An 18,904-nucleotide genomic window follows, 5' to 3' on the forward strand; every position below is an offset into this window, starting at 1 on the left:
AAACGGAGTCCAAGAAAAAGAAAATAGCAGGAAACGACACAGAGTAATTTTCGTTCAGTCTGCCAATGTGCTGTGTGTTGTTAATTAAAATCTGTATGCTTAGAAAAGTTTTCTTATTTTTTTTCTGACTTACATTTTAACCAAACAAAATCTTTTACAAAACATATAAGAAAACTCCAATAAAAGTAGGAGACACTTTGGGTTACCCCTAAAATGCAAGTTTCTTTCAAAACTTTGCTTGTTGGAAACAATAAACATAATTCTAATGATGAACTAAAGTGGACCAACACTGAGCAGTGAATCAACCATGTTTAAATTTGCCACGAAGTGAAAATCATGTTTTTTTTACTTTCTACAATATCTTTATACTTCAGTAGGTTAAAGTACACAAACACAACTTAATGCTTATAAAATTGAATCGGTATTCCCCATGAATGTGGAGTATAAAATGCATTAAAAGTGGGCCCAGAAAAGGTGTGCGTGATATGTAAGTTTAATAAAAACAAATAAAACATTTTTCAGGAAAATGATGCCACAAAAAGAAGCAAGATCAAAGAGAACTACTTTATATCTTTCCGGTTTTTATGTTTAAGTATTTACAAAATGATGAAATATCTACTGACCCTGTGCCGCCAATATAATTTGTCCTTTCATATACGTTACGTTTTGTTGTAAGCACAAAAAATCGGATCCACCTTCAACATGGGCAAGAAGCGATCCCGATCTTTTACATCTAACAGCCTTATCTAAGACAGAAATCAGCCAATTTACAGTGGTACATCACACATGTTCAAGTTGTGATTGTGCAGTCTCTTCTCCAACACATTTATTATCCATTTTTTTTATGATTAAGCATTTACCTTTTCAGCGGTGTCCAATACTTGTGTGGCAATTTTAGCATATACGATGTTTTCATATCCTCACTCTTTTTACATAGCATGCTTTCGTCATGTGAATTTATCGTAATTGAAACAACAAAAACTGCTTTTTATTTCATGTGGCAAATTTGGACACGGGTTTTGATAAAATTCCTAGAAAATAATTATTCCATAGAAATAATTAAATCATTTCCTGAAAACATAATGCTTGGGTTGAGCCATGTTTTAACCTTATCATTTCTAACTGGCATTTTCAAAAATAATATTAAAGAGGCTAACATTATTTCCGTCCATAAACGGGGTGATTGAAAGTTAGCATCCAACTATCGACCTATAAGCTTGCTCTCAAACCTTTCCAAAGTGGTAGACTGGCTAGTTTACAAAATGGTCTACTCATTTTTTAAATCTTTAAACTTCTTCTCCGACTGTCAATTTGTATTTCGAGAGCATCACTCAACAAGCCATGTAACCACCAAATTTATATCTGAAGTGACTGAGAGTTTAAACTCAAAAAATCAAACATTGAATATATTCGAGCTTCCTTGTCTTTAGTTTCTTTTCCCCCACCAAATTTTCTAAACTGAAAATTAGCAGTTGCACAAAAGGAGAGTTTATGATGCATATAGATACAAAATACAATTTTGCGTCCACTAACCGTTTCAAGCGAATAATTGCTTGATAGAAAAAAAATTCAACGCAAAATAATGCCACCAAAAGCGGAAATGTTCCGAAAATTAGTGGTTTGTTTGAAATCTTATCAACATAATTTCTGTAACTTTGCAGTCGCATCTTTCTGATCAAGCACCTAATGGAGCAAAATAAAACTTGTGATCAAACTGGCACGTGTTACAGATTTGTAATTAATATTAGTTTGGTATCACCGTTTCATTATGGTAATCGATCATATAATAATATATCGATTATACATTCATACTGAAGTTTCCATTAAATAGAAACCATAAAGAAAAAGTACAATGTAAAGTATTTTAAACATATAAAATGGCATTTTGCTTGTTTAATGAATTTAAATTCTGGCGCGTCTTTGTCATTCTACTTTAACCAAAATTGATTGTGTTACCTACATTTTCTGACCGTGATTTTCAGTTTAGCTATAATACACTACGTAGCAACTTCTATGACGTCTTTGAACTACCAACAGAGCCCATGCAAAAATTAAAGAGAATGTCAGGAAACGACGCAGTGCTATTTTCGACCACTGCTAATCTACTGTGCGTTGATTGAAAAACCAAGTATTCGATGGAGTTGGCAACCTTGTTTTGTCACCTCTATCGTCCACGTTTATCCCTTCTCATTGACTGCATCAGAGTTTCCGTTATTCAAACTTCATTTAAATTCTTACTACGTAAAGAAGCCTTGTGAACAAAGTAAAGACTTCAGATGCCCAAATACAGATTGATTGTCAGAATATCACCGCAAATGAAATAGACAGATAGATATGGCAAATAAGAGAGGCATACTTTTATTCAATTGAGCTGACAAGTTTGTGGTTCATTTTCATTAAAGACATCAAGATGCTTCAATGGACAACGACTTTAATTTTAAGTAAGGAAAATTCATTGCATAAGATGTTCATTTTTTCATCATGTATAAGATGTTCATTTTTCGGTTGTTTTTTAAGTCATGGCCCTAATGCAAGAAAGCGATGGAGAAACTTGTCAGGTACATTTAAATGGATCACATGGATCTTTTTTGTACTCTGGAAACTCTTCTCAAATATGCACTTGGGTGTTTGGAAGTGAAACTTTGCGAAGTAATGTTATTTGTATCTCTTCAGTTTCAGTCTTTTATTGGCAAAGATGACTTCAACGTCAAGTTGCCAGACGGTAAGAGTTTTATTTACACCAAAATTTGAGGTTACAGATATATTCCACCTAAACGTTATTCCCAGCTCAATTATTTACAATTTTGGATCCTTAATTTAGATACCGATCTTAAAATTGCATCATACAACACTTCGACATTCCCGGGACCTTGGTGTGGCCTTTATGTAAAAAAACAAAAAGGAAACGAAGTTAGTTGTCAGCCTGAAGTGGTGTTTGACAACAAAATATGCAAAAACGAATCAATCACTAAAGAAAGTGTAAGTTGGCCTCCAAGGATGTACACAAGATTCCCGAAACAGGTTTTGGTGATAAGTTATGCAATTTTGGATTGCCCAAACCATAGACTCCACCCATTCAGCACAACGCCAACGACAACAGGTGAGTATGTTTAATTGTAGAGAAGGAAAATAAGTCAAACTTGCAAAAGCAGCTCCTTACGAAAAATCTTTATGTTTCTGGCTGACAACAGAAATAATAATCAAAACACTATGTTTAAATTGAAACGTATTATTGCAGGTTCTTTTAAGCAAACCACAAAACAATATTCTTCTACCGAAAGAGATTTCTTTGACAAAAACGGAAAAACAATATTTGTTGTTGCAACAACATCGTTTGGTATTTTATTGCTGGTCGCTTTTTCAGTGGTTTTCTTGCTGTTAAAAAGAAACGCGTAAGTGTTTTTAAGTTGTGAATGAATTTTAAACATCCAATAATAAGGAATTCAACACACAAAAAAGTCCACCAATTACTTTAACACTCTGTTTACATTTTGTTTGAGACAGGGTCGTTCTAAACTAGTTATTTTTCCACACGCAGGGCACTGAAGCGCAAAGCGGTATTTTCGACACAAAGATCACAAATCTATGGTTTGGACACAGTGCACTACCATGCTTATTCATTGGCTGAGTCACAAAGATAAGCGTAATCTGTTTATATCAAAATAGGCTTTGTGGGTACTAAGCCTCTCGATATTTGTTGTTTTAACACGAATAATGAAAATATAGTTTGACAACACTACAATGTAACGAAATAAATCCGCGGTTAATCTATCGTTGTATATTTCTTTTTTTTCCTTGTGGACTATTGTCCTCTAACGCTAAGGTTGCTGTGTATCCAACGTTTACTTTGTACATTTGTCGACCTGTCTTATACGCGCGCTTCTTTATTGCACTCTTCACACAGTATTGTATGATGTGCTTAACAACCTAACTTATATGTTGATGAGGGGGTACGCAGATTGTTTTTTTGTGTTTTTTTTGTTTGATTGTACACCATCACTGTTTTTTTGTAGTTTCTGTTTTTTATTGATCATTTTTTTGTTTGATGAATTATTTACGCACTTAAAATATTCCATAGTTTCCAAGGTTTGTTTCAAACAAAGTAACTTTATTATGACGGTTGTATTTCTATTTATGTCACACTCTTTACTTGTATTCAACATTGTTTTCACTTTGTATTAATAAATTTATCATTACACGCACACTTTTTCTCTTTAACATTATTTATGTTTGTATTTGGGTTTCATTCACTGGGACTCGCGAAGACCTTTCATAAACAATAAAATTGTAAAATGCATTCATTGACTAAAAAAACAGAGTTAAGAGTTTATTTCAATGATTATAAAAAAATTGGAAATGTTATGAAGGGGGTGGCAAGTTACATTTCATTGCTAAAATGGCCACGGTATGAAAAAAGTTAAAAACCACTGGTTTAAAGCTACCGAATAAAAAAGTAGGACACAGATGCAATATTGCAACTTTAAACATGCGTTGGGTTAAAAGCACAACGAGGTTTTTATTTTGACACAAAGATGTTATTCAAACGTCAATGCCAAGTGCTTACCTACTTTAAAGTGATCTTGATGGAGTATAGTTTTACCATCACACAACGAATGGCCCATTACTAATGGGCTAATGGGCCATTAGAGTAAGATGTAGGATTAATTCGCTTTAAGTTGTTGACCATTTGCATTAAATTTACTATGAAAGTACGCTAATCATTTATGCCATGTTATGCATTGTTGGGAATTGGTCTCACGTTCATGTAAGTTGGATCTTCACTATTCGATGTCTTTCTTCCAGCTCTGCATATTTTTGAGTTAAAAATCTGAAAGTAGTCAATGACATAAAAGACTTACCTCAGTTTAATGATCAGGGAGAAAATGACAACGAGAGCCAACAAAAGTCCAGTGCCCAACACTACTGCCACAATCGTCAAAATATTTGTATTTGCAGCTGATTCTGTTCCAGTCGTTGTGGCTGTAAAAGACATAAGGTCAAGCACAGAAAAACATCTCAATAGTATAACCTACATTGTGTCCAAACATCATCCAATATAACCTCCCATTGATAGGGTGAAAAGTAGTAATGCACCGAACCTAACCGAACCCGCCTCAAAAAGGTTCGGACCGAAACCGAATACAGTAAACTTTGGGTAATCCGGAACCGATTGGACCGGAAAATTATCCCGATTAGGCGAACACCAATGTCTTTTTTTCAGGCTTACGTTATCTAGGCAGTGGTTGATCGGTACAATCACCTTAATTGCGATCAACTTCCCTATAATGACAAAAATAATTGCGTTGGTATGTTGGTATTGAGTGCCTGAAAAGCATTGGGCAAAATTTTGTGCACTTGACTGTTCGTTCATACGCGGGGTTTCAATAGCGTTCAAATAACAAGTAGCTAACAGGAAGCAGTTATTATAAACTACAACGTCACTGCAACATGGTTTGTTATACAAATCTGCAATCGTAACGGAAAAAGTCCGGATGAAAATTTTATCCTGAATTTAGCGGTATCCGGATTAACCACAGTGTTGAGTAAACAAAGGTAATACAAACCATTTGTCCCTCAAGTTTTGCTCGAATTAGGCAAAGATCAGATTCCGGTTTAATCGACGTTTACTGTATTTGGCCATGATGTCAACTAATTTGGGCCGAATAAAGCCAAACCTAAAATACCTCTTTTTGTTACATGTTTTCAACTGAAGTTTGTGTTGTTGATGCAGGCGAACTTATCACATTCCAAAACAAAACACCTACTAATTGCAGACAACGTGGCTCGTGTTTTATAATGCAACAACTACATGATGTTTCAGATTGGCGATCATCAAGGTTTATCTGTATTAATTTAACACATTAAAAGGGGGGTCTGTTCCGCCTATCAAAAGTTTCAAAAAAGGAAAGGAATCGAAGCAGCGTCGAAACGGAATATTCGGCAGATGTTTCGGCAAACCGAAACTTCGGTGCATCACCAAATGAAAGCAGCAGCTATCTTCTGTTGTAGCAAAAACTACTCATCTCCTTTGGCTTTTCCAAAAAGACATACGCACCTGTGGTTGTTGGCGTTGTGCTGAATGGGTAGAGTCTAAGGTTTGGGCAATCCAAAATTGCATAACTTATCATCGAAACCTGTTTCGGGAATCTTGTGTACATCCTTGGAGGCCAACTTACAGTTTCTTTGGTGATTGGTTCGTTTTTGCATATTTTGTTGTCAAAGTCCACTTCAGGCTGACAAACAACTTCGTTTCTTTTTTGTTTTTTAACATAAAGGCCACACCAAGGTCCCGGATGTGTCGAATTGTTGTCTGATGCAATTTTAAGATCTGTGTCTAAAACAAGGGTCTAAAATTGTAAATAATTGAGCTGCGAATAACGTTTAGGTGAAATATATCTGTAACCTCAAATTTTGGTGTAAATAAAACTCTTACCGTCTGGTAACTTGACGTTGAAGTCATCTTTGCCAATAAAAGACAGGAACTGAAGAGACAGAATGACATTACTTCGCAAAGTTTCACTTCCAAACACCCAAGTGCATATTTGAGAAGAGTTGCCAGAGTGCAAGAAAGATCCATGTGTTCCATTTAAATGTACCTGACAAGTTTCTCCATCGCTTTCTTGCATTAGGGCCATGACTTAAACAACCACCGAAAAAATGAACATTTGCTCAATCCTATACATTGCACTGAATTTTCCTTACTTAAAATTAAAGTCGTTGTTCATTGAAGCATCTTGATGTCTTTAATGGAAATGAACCACAAACTTGTCAGCTCAATCGAATTAAAGTATGCCTCTCTTATGTGTCATATCTATCTGTCTATTTCATTTGCGGTGATATTCTGACAATCAATCTGTATTTGGGCATCTGAACTCTTTACTTTGTTCACAAGGCTTCTTTACGTAGTAAGAATTTGAATGAAATTTGAATACCGGAAACTCTGATGCAGTCAATGAGAAGGGATAAATGTGGACGATGGAGGTGACAAAACAAGGTTGCCAAATGATTATTGTTGAGTTCACTGTGCTTAAAATGAGATTGAAATGAGAAAAAAATGTATTAAATTAAAAAGTAAGAAACTAATGTATATTGTATATAATAACACGAAATTTAATACTAGCAACCTATTTTTATTTCTCACATACTTTCACGGTGATTTATCGACACTATATTTTTGTGTAATCCAAAAAGCATAATATTTCAAAAATGGTTCCTAAAGCTCCACAAGTATATGGAAGGGTATAAAGCAGGGGTGTGCAACCCGCGGCCCGCGGGCCACAATCCGGCCCGCCAAGCCATTTAGTGTGGCCCTCAACAACACTCTGATTCTCTGATTAGTTTTCGGTAAATCTCCTAAGTTGCTATACGTAACAAGAATAAGCTAAACCAGCGCATGAAACTTAATACACCCAGACCTATGGTCTTCTATTCGCACTAGGTGCTTGTTGCGTATCTATACCGAATGTGACGTAATATACCTCTTTGTCTAGTAAACAATTACTTTGTTGTGAAAGGCAGTGTTGCGACGAAACCTACTTGCACCTAACATTTTAAAGTTGATTTTAAAAGCAAAATAAAACAAAACGCAGGGGTGTGGAAATAATATCGACATGATATTATAATGCAAGCCGCACAAACAGTAGTGTAAAAAAGTGTAAATACGGTACATGAAAAAAACTGTGTGGCCCTCGCTTGATGTCCGAAATTGGTTATATGGCCCACCGCCGAAAAAGGTTGCACACCCCTGGTATAAAGTAATACTTAGTGTTGCAATGAACACATAGTAGATTAGCAGTGACCGAAAATGGACTGCGTCTATTTCTGCCATTTTCTGTTTTTGCATGGGCACTGCTTGCAATTAAAAGCGACACAAATTGTTACATAGTGTATTAAAGTAAAACTGCAAAAACAGTCAAAAAATGCAGGTAACACAATGAAGTTTGGTTAAAGTAGATTGACAAAGACGCCCCAGGATTCAAATTTTTGAACAAGCAAAATGCCATTTTATATACTTTACATTGTACTTTAATGGAAATTTTAGTGTGAATTTGTAATCACCCCATCCGTTTACTTTTAGGCGCTTGAAACTGTCGAATTTTGAATAATCCCAGACTTTTATGCTGTCGTAATGTATTACATAGTATGGACCTGCGCTTTAAGCGACATGGTAGCCTATGCTATGGATATTACGAACAGCGTTGGGGGTTACCCATTGTTTTGTTTTCGTCGGATTGCGGCTGTTAGATGACAAATTAAACACGCTGAAGTGAACCTCTCAATGCGGTAGGAAGTTGGAAGTTTGATCACTGGCTTCAGTTTATTGTTGTTGTTTTTTTTGCTAAAAGTCAGGGGTAAGTTAACTTTAAGTTATTTGTAAGAAATAGAAAACAATGTGAAATAGGAAACGCATATCACATTACTTTTTGTTCAACCCTTATTTAACATCCTGACTGATGATGGCAATTGTAGTAGCAATTAAATAAGAAGCCAAACCTGGGATATTATAAAACAGGGGTGGGCAACCCTTTTTTCTACCGTGGACCGTTTTTGAAATTAAAATTTTATCGCGGACCGGCCTTTAAAAAACTACAAATCTTTAGCAACGAAACGCCTGAATTAGTTTATCATCCCCGGTATACATAGGCAAAATGATTTCAAACATTTATACGGCCCGGTAAGCGGTTGCCGACCACATTAGAGACCTTTGCAATTTAATAAAGCAAATGGGAGTTCAAAACACCAGAACTTAGTGATTAAATGATTTCATCCAACGTATTTGAGCTTGTTTAAGATTATTTTGTTTACGTAAAATGTCATGTTTCTATGTTTTAAAATGAAAAAAAGTTGCAACACATTTACAAATATACACATGTTATCTATAGCATACAAATGACTCCATGGCAAAGCTTACTATTATACTCTTTTTGACGTAATGGCTTGTTTTGGAAAAAATAATTATTATTGTAATTGCATTGAGACATTATTGAAACTTTGACCTAGCAAAGTCACTTGAGTGTTAACTAGCCAAGCGAGCAAACAACACAACGGATCTCCCAACCAGAAACATAAGGTTTGCAAGGAACACTATAACCACATTTGTTTTCCACAACAAATAAATAAGCTCCGTGTTGGCTTCCTTTGGTTCCTGGAACCACTTGTGGTGTGTCGTCCACACAAAGATGACTGGACGAATGCTTGGTCGTGTCGTGGGATCCAGTCATTATGTAACCTGTGTATTCGATCGTCCAACCTTCGGGACACGTTTCGCGGCTTGGAATCATTAGCTGGAAAATTTAAAAAATAATTATAACTTTGCTTTGTTGCTGAATTTTTTTCTGCATGGAAGTCACGAAGCACTAGAGAGTCACAAGAACCCGATTTTGGACAAACGTCCAAATATAGATTTACAACATCGCTAATACCACGTTACCTGTGTTGGACCTTGAACCAAGCAAATAGCGCATGGAACACCTTGATATTGAAGTGCTTGCTCCTCGATGAAAGACAAATCGAACAAAGGGTATTTACTCGGTCCGTCTCGATACTCAGCTCCATAAATATAAGAAGGCCCTGTTTGTGATGTACAGTGTGTTAAATGCTTTATTTAGTAACTAACAAATCCGTTTCTGTGCAAAAAGATGGAATATTTAATGACCCTGAGTGCCGTCCACGTCACGTTGTGATGTAAGCACAAAAAATCTGATCCACCTCCAAGATGCGCGTAATACGATCCGGCAACATAACCTGGATAAACATATTTTAGGAGTACCAGGCACAACTAAGACGGATATCAGCCACATACCGTGGTACACCATACTTGTTCCAGTCTTGACTGGGCAGTCACTTCTTCCCCAACGTACGTAAGTAGTATCTAATTTGATTTGTGATTGGTTAGATTTGCAATACCGCCTACCTATCTGGATTTTTCCTGTTTATTAGCAGCATGCGATCAAGAGAGACTAAGAAAAAATAATTTACCTATCCCGTAAGTTGTTATCACTGGAGAATCTTCTTCCTATAAGAAAAGCGAGAAGCAAAAATTAGAGTAAAAGTTTATGTGATACAAATTTTCTGCGTACCAATGATCTTTTATGAACAATGTGTTGCAAATGAATTTCCTTGACTCCAGATTCTTTTTCAGCCACCAAGTTTTCTAAACTGCAAATTTGCAATTGCACATTAGGAAAGTGAGTCCCAAGGAGCATATGAGTTTAAATTATTCAATCAACTGACCGTTTTAGGTAAATGGTAACCTGATGTACAACATTTCCAACGCAGAATAATGCCACCAAAAGCAAAAATGTTCCAAAAATCAGTGGTTTGTTTGAAATCTTACGAACAGAATTTCTGTAGCTTTGCGGTCGCATCTTTCTCATCAGGGCACTCAACGGAATAAAATAAAACTTGTGATCAAACTGGCATGTGAAGTCTCAGATTTGTAAGTTTAATTAATGTTAGTTTGCTATCACGATTTCATTTTGACAATTTATCACATGACAAAATATCGATTAAAAAATCATGATGGAATTTCCATTAAAGTGAAACCAGCATGTGTAAATTAAAACTCCCACCTGAAGTAATATATATACAAATGGCAATTTGCTGGTGTAGGAAATTGGACCCGGTGCTGACTTTGTTAATTTATTTTCCCTCAGGTCTGTATGTTGTTAAGATTTTTTCTTTGTTTTTACAATTTTGCTTTAAGACATTGCGGAGAATTTCCACGACGTCATTTGCACTGCAAGCGAAGTCCAAGAAAAAGAAAATTACCGGAAGCGACGCAGAAAAATTTTCGTTTTGCTCTTATGCTGTGTGTTGTTTATTCAAAAAAAATATATTTGCTAATAATTTTTTCACTCTTTGTTTGACTTACATTTAATAAAAAAACATTTTTTTTCAATATTTGTATCTAAAAAGCCTTTTACAAAACTTCTAAGAAAACCACAATATACTTAGGGTTACGTTTAAAAATGCTATTTGTGGTCTATCATAAACTTGACTTGTTACAATTTTACATTCTTAAAAAAAAATTACATTCTTATTTCAGATGCCCATCTTTAAATTGCATCACACAACACTTTGACATATCTGGGACCTTGATGTAGACCCGGGTCTCAAACTCAAACTGTTTTGGGGGGCAAAAACAAACTTTTGAGTAAGTCGAGGGCCGCACTATCGATATCGAACAAAAATATGGCAAGATTAAAATGTAAAATGTTCATGTATTCTATTAGCTACATTAAAAAGCAATATTGTAAAAAAACAGATATACAGGGTAGCAAAGTTGAAGAGTCAGCTGTACTTTATTGCTTTGTATGGAAACATTGGCTTACAATGACACAATGTATAAAATATGACGCAACAATCGCAATTGCTGATTTTAAAAAATGTGCCAGTTCAATCATCCTATAAAAACGTTGCATATACCACCAATAGAAAATGATCGTATCATGTTAATTCACTGGTTTGACAGGGTATTCCGCCTAAGTGAAACACATAAGTTCTAAAAGTTACTTCCCGGGCCGCACATAGACCGTTGGAGGGCCGCACATAGACCGTTGGAGGGCCGCACATAGACCGTTGGAGGGCCGCATGCGGCCCGCGGGCCGCGTGTTTGATACCCCTGGTGTAGACCTTATGTTAAAAAAAGGTTTCAAAAAAGTTACCCTAAGTTTCTTGTCAAGTGTGAAATTCCAAAGTAAAAAGTATATAAAATACTGTATATAAAATTGCGTCTCGCTTGTTTAACAGACTTAAATCCTGTGACCTTAACACTAAGTATTTGGCAACGTTTCATCTCTACCGTCCACGTTTATCCTGTCTTTATCACAGTTTCCGTTATTCAAATTTCTTTTAAATTCTTGCTACGTAAAAAAGCATTGTGAACAGAGTAAAGAGTTCAGATGCCCAAATACAGATTGTTTTCTTTTTTCTGAGTGTTACCGCAACATAAATAGACGCAGTTTCAAGACGATAGACAGGGTTGCCATACCGTCCGTTTTTAAGATTTGGTTGTCCTTATTTTGGAGTCCATGTCAATGACAACCCTGACTATAGACATGAAAATAAGAGAAGCATAGTTTTGATTGGTCTGAGCTGGCATGTTTATGGTTTATTTTTATTAAACCATCAAGATGATTCAATGGACAACTATCATAAGTTCAAGTAAGTGAAATTCATTACAGTGCATAAGACTGAGCTTATTTTCATTTTTTCGGTTGTTGTTTAAGTCATGGTTAGGGCTGTTATCAAATAAATTATTATTTGATTATTTGAATTTATTAAATACTTGGAAATTTATCAAATCTTTTTTACACAATTTCAAACAGTCAAATGATGTTTTCGGTGCAGAAAACCTGAATATAAGTGCAAAATCATTTTAATTAAACACATTTGTGGGTATGAATTTGAGAATTAACAGCAGCATGTGTTTTCAGCCATAAATACACATTTCCCAAAAAATTTTGGGCAAAAAAGCATAGTAATTTAGTCCACATTTCGGTATCAATTACACTCAGTAGCAATTAAGGTTATTCAAGCAAGTGATTAAAATGTTAAAGACCATAGTTCATTTAACCAAGTGTTCAATAGAAAGGTATTAACAAAGTGAAAAAATACACATTCACACATGGTTTTTACGGAGAATAAGATTTAATGACTAATAGCACAGCCACATTACAATTTTTGGTTAATGACTTTAAAATATACTTGTTAATAACGGCTCTGTGCCGTACAGAAATTCAGGAATTTAAAATTATTTGAATTTTTTGTTTGTTTGATTTGAAAGCTAAAAAACTACTGATCATTTGAAAATTTCAAAACATTTATTTGATAACAGCCCTAGTCATGGTCCTAATGAAAGAAAGCGGTGGGGCTAAAATTTGCCAGGTACATTTAAATGGAACACATGGATCTTTTTTTTACCATGGAAACTCTTCTCAAATATGCACTTGGGTGTTTGGAAGTGAAACTTTTCGAAGTAATGTCATACTATCTGTTCAGTTTCTGTCTTTTATTGGCAAAGATGACTTCAACGTCAAGTTACCAGACGGTAAGCGTTTTATTTACATTAAACTTTGGCGTTACAGATTTATCTTACCTAAACATTATTCGCAGTTAATTTCTTTACATTTTTACAACCTTGTTTTAGACACCGATCTTAAAATTGCGTCAGACAACAATTTGACACATCCCGGAGCTTGGTGTGGTCTCTATGTTAAAAAACAAAGAGAAAACGAAGTTACTTGTCAGCCTGAAGTGGACTTTGACAACAAAATATGCAAAAACGAACCAATCACTAAAGAAAGTGTAAGTTGGCCTCCAAGGATGTACACAAGATTCCCGAAACACGTTGTGGTGATAAGTTATGCACTGATGGATTGCCCAAACCATAGACTCTACCCAGTCAGCACAACGCCAACAGGTGAGTATGCTATTGTAAGGAATCCAAAGAATTAATTTTTGCTTCAACAGAAGATAGCTGGTGTTTTTAAGTTTGGTTTGCCGAAACGTTTCGACCGAATATTTCGTTTCGACGCTGTTTCGATTTTAGTCCTATTTTTGAAAAAACAGGCAAAAGCAACCTATTTTTGTTTGTTAAAATAATACTAATAAACCTTCATTATCGCCGATTTAAAACATTATGTAGTTGTTGCATTTGAAAACACGATCCACGTTGTCTGCAATTATGTGTTTTGTTTAAACTTACGTATTAAAGAACTGTTTTGCAATGTCATTAATAAGTTCACCTGCATCAACAACAACAAACTTCAGTTGAAAACATCTTTTAGAAAAGGATATTTTAGGTTTGGCTTTATTCGGCCCAAATAAGTTTACAGCATGGCAAAATACAGTAAACGTCGGTTAAACCGGAATTGGATCTTTGCCTAATTCGAGCAAAATTTGAGGGATAAATGGTTTGTATTACCATTCTTCACCAAACACTTCGATTAATGCGAATATTCGCTAAATTCAGGAAAAAATACGCTTTCTTTATTTCCTAATCCGGATTCATTACGTTGCAATTTCGGATTTCTGCACCAAACCATGCTGCGGTAACGTACTGGTAGTTTATAATAACTGCTCCCTGTTAGTTACTTGTTGCTCTGTAAAACATAGATTATGCCATTACAGTGTTGTGGTTTCTGTGCTTTACCTTAAGCTTTTTTATAGCCACAACGGCTGAAACAACAACCACAACGGCTGGGACAATAGCCACGACGGCTGGGACAATAGCCACGACGGCTGAAACAATAGTCACAACGAATGGATCAGAATCATATGCAAGTACACAAATTTTAACGGTTATAGCGGTGCTGCTTAGCACTGGACTTTTGTTGGCTCTCGTTGTCATTTTCTCCCTAATCATTAAACTGAGGTGAGTCTTACATGTCATTGACTATAATTGCCGATTTTAATTAAAAATATGCAGAACTGGGAGGAAGACATCGAATAGTGAAGATCCAACTTACATGAACTTGGGACCAATTCCCAACCATGCAGAACTTAACGCAAACAATTAGCGTACTTTCACAGTAAACATAACGCAAATGGTCAACAACTTGATGCGAAATATTTCTCCATCTTACACTGATAGACAATTTTGTTGTGTTGTGGCAAAACTATACTCCACCACAATTACTTTTAAAGCAGGTAAGAACCTGGCTTTGACGTTTGATATCATGTTAGTGTCGAAATAAAAATACTCGTTGTACTTTTGTCCAACCGCATGTTAAATTTTGCTTATTGATGTGTACTTTTTATTCCGTATGTTGAAAAGTGTTAGTGAAAAGTTATCGTTGCAAATATTTGTTGTTGACCACGTCGGTAGGTGAAAATTTTTATCCCTTGCTGTCCATTACAAACGGTCACATTTCATTTTAAAGGGTGGTCTCACTTTAAAATCGCTAACTTTGTAATGTCCAGGCTTAGTAATTGTTTATTGACAATGAGGTGATGGGATAGGCTTAGTGATTGTTTTAATGCTATTATGTCGCTATGTTCACTAAGCGAAATACACTCATCCCATCATCTCATTGTCAATGTAACAGAAAATAGTTAGGTAAACCCGCATTCGGTCTAGGATTTCAGGGAAAGGGGAATCGGTTGACTTTATCTTACCAATTGAAAGGTCTCTTATCCAACCCTAAGCTCACTTATACCCGGATCAATACCCTTAACTTGGTACGTCTCATCCATGGCCTTAACGGTAAACCGACCTGGTAAATACCAGATTCCCCTGCACGGCTTGCCACCAAAATCAAAGTTAGATGGTCACACAGAAAAGGACTTCAGCTAAAAAAAGTTTAATAAAATATACTTATGCGAATAAGCAAAGCAACTTCCAAAGCTAAACATGACACAACACAACACAACACCACACTACCAAGTTTTCAAACAGTTCGAACAATACGAATTTCCAAGAGAGAACTGTCTGAAATCTAGAACGGAGCAAGGTAGCAAGGCAACGTCAAAATAATTGGTGCGAACGGTAAATCAAATGTAGCGGTACTGAAAACGAAACCCAAATATCAATATACGTTGTGTTAAACGAGACAAAGTGTGCGTGTAATGATAAATTACATAATATAAGGTGAAAACAATGTTAAAAATAAAAAAGAGTGTGTGGGACACTAATAGAAATATACCGGTAAAATTAAAGTTACTTATAAACAAACCTAAGGCACGAAATATTATGCGTGAATAATCAAAGTAAATAGATTTGATTCATGAAAAGCGTAAACCTATGTAAAAAGAAAACTAAATTAAAAATACAGCGATGGTGTACAATCAAACAAAGAAAAAGCAATTCGCTCATTACGGAATATATATCATCACATGGTTATGCACAATGTAAGTTATGATACAACGTGAAAAGTACAGTAACAACATTGCGCAAAAAGGTCGCAAAAATACAAAGCAAACGTGGAATGCAAAGCCCTGCAACAATAGAGAACAATAGCCCAAAAGAAGAAAACAAACAACGATAGATTAACTTTATTTGGTCATATAGTAGTGTTCTTAAACTTTATTTTCATTTGCCATTTTAAAACATCAAATATTGAGAGGCCCAGTATCCAAGCCTGTGAAACCTGTTTTGATACGAACACATAAAAAGAACACTTATCTTCGTGACTCAGCTAGTGAATAAGCCTGGTAGTGCAGTTCTTTCACTGTGTCCAACCCATATATTTGAGATGTTTGTGTCGAAAATGCCGCTTTGCGATTCAATGCCCTGCTCGTGTTCAAACATACAAATTCAGAACAAGCCTCCCTCAAACAAAATGTAAACAGTGCTAAACGTATTGGTAGACTTGTTGGAACCCTTATTATTGGTCGTTTAAACTTGATTCAGAATGTAAATAACTTACGCATTTCTTTTTAACAGCAAGCCAACAACCGAAACAGCTGCCAGCAACAAGAGACCAAAAGATGTTGTTGCAATAACAAATATTGTTTTTCCATTTTCCTCAAAAAAATTTCTATCAGTAGAAGAATCCTCTGATTGATTCAAACAACCTGCAGAATGCAAAAACTTCGTTTTAAATTAAACCTCCGAAAATTCAAATTACCATAATCAGACAAACAATTTTCTGTTTAGATAAATATATACTGTTGCTGTCAGACATAATGTATCAACAAAATTTCAGCTCTTCCGGCAGTTTTTATTCTAATATGCCAACATTTCGATGTCCCATACGAAACACCTTCATCAGGGTAATGACATAAATTGCAAACACAAGTATTTATAAAGCGAAAAGGGCGGCGAAACACACACACAAAAAAGGGGCGGTGATAAAAAAACGCAGTGCGCACCAATGGTCGAGTGATAACACCTAGCTCAATGGTGCAAAAGCGACCGATGAGTTATCGGCATTAGAACGTCCGTTTTAACGTTCATCGTGTTGGTGTGGGAATGTATGTTCCACGACTCCTGGAAACCTCGCTTGTGAAAGTCGGTTTCTCTCGCTAACACCTGGGCGGCAGAAAAGTTTATGGTGTGATTGAGGACAGTAGCATGTTGTGCTAATGCCGACTTTTTGGCATCTTTTTCGGCTACATCCCTTTCAAGTTCTTTGCGGCGCGTATTGAAAGATCTTTCCGTTTCGCCAATGTAAATCTCGTTGCACTGTTCACATGGGATCGCATACACCGCACCCCTTGCCGCGTTTCTGTTTAGATGTTTAGGTGTTTTTTTTGTGAAGTTACCGCCAAAAGCAAGTTTCATGCAGTTGAAAGCAGGAGGCGTTTTTGTTGTAGCAAATGCTTAACCCCTTTTGCTTTCCTAATTTTATACGCACCTGGGGCTGCAAGCGTTGGCCTGACTGTGTGACGTCAACGTTGTGGGCAATCCAAAATTGCATAACTTATCACCACAATGTGTTTCGGGAATCTTGTGTACATCCTTGGAGGCCAACTTACACTTTCTTTAATAATTGGTTTGTTTTTGCATATTTTGTTGTCAAAGTCCACTCCAGGCTGACAAGTAACTTCGTTTCCTTTTTGTGTTTTTACATAAAGACCACACCAAGGTCCCGGATGTGTCGAATTGTTGTCTGATGCAATTTTAAGATCTGTCTAAAACAAGGGTATAAAATTGTAAATAATTGAGCTGCGAATAACGGTTAGGTGAAATATATCTGTAACCTCAAATTTTGGTGTAAATAAAACTCTTACTGTCTGGCAACTTGACGTTGAAGTCATCTTTGCCAATAAAAGACAGGAACTGAAGAGACAGAATAACATTACTTCGCAAAGTTTCACTTCCAAACACCCAAGTGCATATTTGAGAAGAGATTCCAGAGTACAAAAAAGATCCATGTGTTCCATTTAAATGTACTGGACAAGTTTCAGCTCCACCTCTTACTTGCATTCGGACCATGATTTAAACAAGAACCGAAAAAATGAACATTTGCTTAGTCTTATACATTGCAATGATTTTTCCTTACCTAAAATGACCGTTGTCCGTTTAAGCATCTTGATGTCTTAGTAGAAATAAGCCACAAACTTGTCAGCTCAATCGAATAAAAGTATGCCTCCCTTATTTGTCATCTCTGTCTGTCTATTTAATTTGCGGTAATATTCTGACAATCAATCTGTATTTAGGTACAGTCAAACTTCGATACTATGTCACCCTTTGGGACCTAGAGAAAGTGGCATAGTAGCGAGGGTGGCATAATAGCGAGGGTTGGTTGTAAAAATAGCCTTGTGACGTGACAATGTACTGTAATGCCACGTTGTATTGTACGATTGTAATTTATTACAGTAGGCCTATACAGTATAAGGTACAGTATACAGTATAATTTATTACAAAAAAACGGATAGATCGTGCATAGAACAAACAGGATCTGTTAGTTTTGTCGTGACACAAGCACGGAACGGCGTTTACATAACTCGCTGCAAAGCCGTGAAACGTCTTAACATGACCACGTTTGTTTACTCAACGATTTGTTTTTCATGTTTTCTTTGTTTTATCATGAGCTCAAACCGAAAATTGTCAGAAGGTCCAATTTTCAATCCGGAACCAGACCGTTAATACAGTAATACTGTACTCTCATGTGTCATAGTATCAAGGGTAAGGGGTGGCATAGTAAATATATTTTCTATTGAATTTAGTTGGTGACGATCAAAAGTGGTATAGTATCGAGGGTGGCATAATATCAAGGTGGCATAGTATCGAAGTTTGACTGTATCTGAATTTTTACACTGTTCACAAGGCTTCTTTGCGTAATATGAATTTAAATGAAATTTAAATAACGGAAACTCTGATGAAGTCAATGAGAAGGGATAAATGTGGACGGAGGAGGTGAAAAAATTAGGTTGTCAGATCGTTATTAATAAGGTCACTGTGCTTAAAATGAGAAGAAAAACAAAAATTGAATTAAATTGTAAAGTAAGAAACTTC

At 35.9% G+C, this 18,904-nt stretch overlaps 1 protein-coding gene and 1 long non-coding RNA gene across 2 annotated transcripts; both read right to left on the bottom strand.

The window, feature by feature from the left end:
* Positions 1 to 8,456: 8,456 nt before the first annotated feature.
* LOC145238580 (uncharacterized) lies at positions 8,457 to 10,367 on the bottom strand. Its single transcript, XM_080101825.1, has 7 exons — positions 10,234 to 10,367; positions 10,080 to 10,158; positions 9,979 to 10,015; positions 9,803 to 9,871; positions 9,648 to 9,744; positions 9,431 to 9,581; positions 8,457 to 9,284 (listed from the first exon to the last, which is right to left on the bottom strand). The coding sequence occupies exons 1-7, from the start codon at positions 10,365 to 10,367 to the stop codon at positions 9,021 to 9,023; spliced, it is 831 nt and encodes a 276-aa protein (XP_079957951.1). The 3' UTR covers positions 8,457 to 9,020.
* Positions 10,368 to 15,289: 4,922 nt separating this feature from the next.
* On the bottom strand, positions 15,290 to 16,731 carry LOC145209237 (uncharacterized). Its single transcript, XR_013855037.1, has 3 exons — positions 16,587 to 16,731; positions 16,371 to 16,518; positions 15,290 to 16,234 (listed from the first exon to the last, which is right to left on the bottom strand). It is a non-coding gene; the product is annotated as an uncharacterized LOC145209237 (long non-coding RNA).
* Positions 16,732 to 18,904: the final 2,173 nt, after the last annotated feature.

The sequence above is a fragment of the Phallusia mammillata genome, chromosome 1, assembly GCF_965637545.1.
Source record: "Phallusia mammillata chromosome 1, kaPhaMamm4.hap1.1, whole genome shotgun sequence".
Taxonomy (NCBI): Eukaryota; Metazoa; Chordata; class Ascidiacea; order Phlebobranchia; family Ascidiidae; genus Phallusia; species Phallusia mammillata.

Excerpts from the sequence above, each read along its gene's own strand:
- LOC145238580 (XM_080101825.1), bottom strand. The coding sequence starts at position 10,367 with ATGCGACCGCAAAGCTACAGAAATTCTGTTCGTAAGATTTCAAACAAA. Across the intron at positions 10,159-10,233 it reads GTTACCATTTACCTAAAACG|TTTAGAAAACTTGGTGGCTG; the intron begins GTCAGTTGATTG and ends GCAAATTTGCAG. Across the intron at positions 9,285-9,430 it reads TGGTTCAAGGTCCAACACAG|CTAATGATTCCAAGCCGCGA; the intron begins GTAACGTGGTAT and ends TAAATTTTCCAG.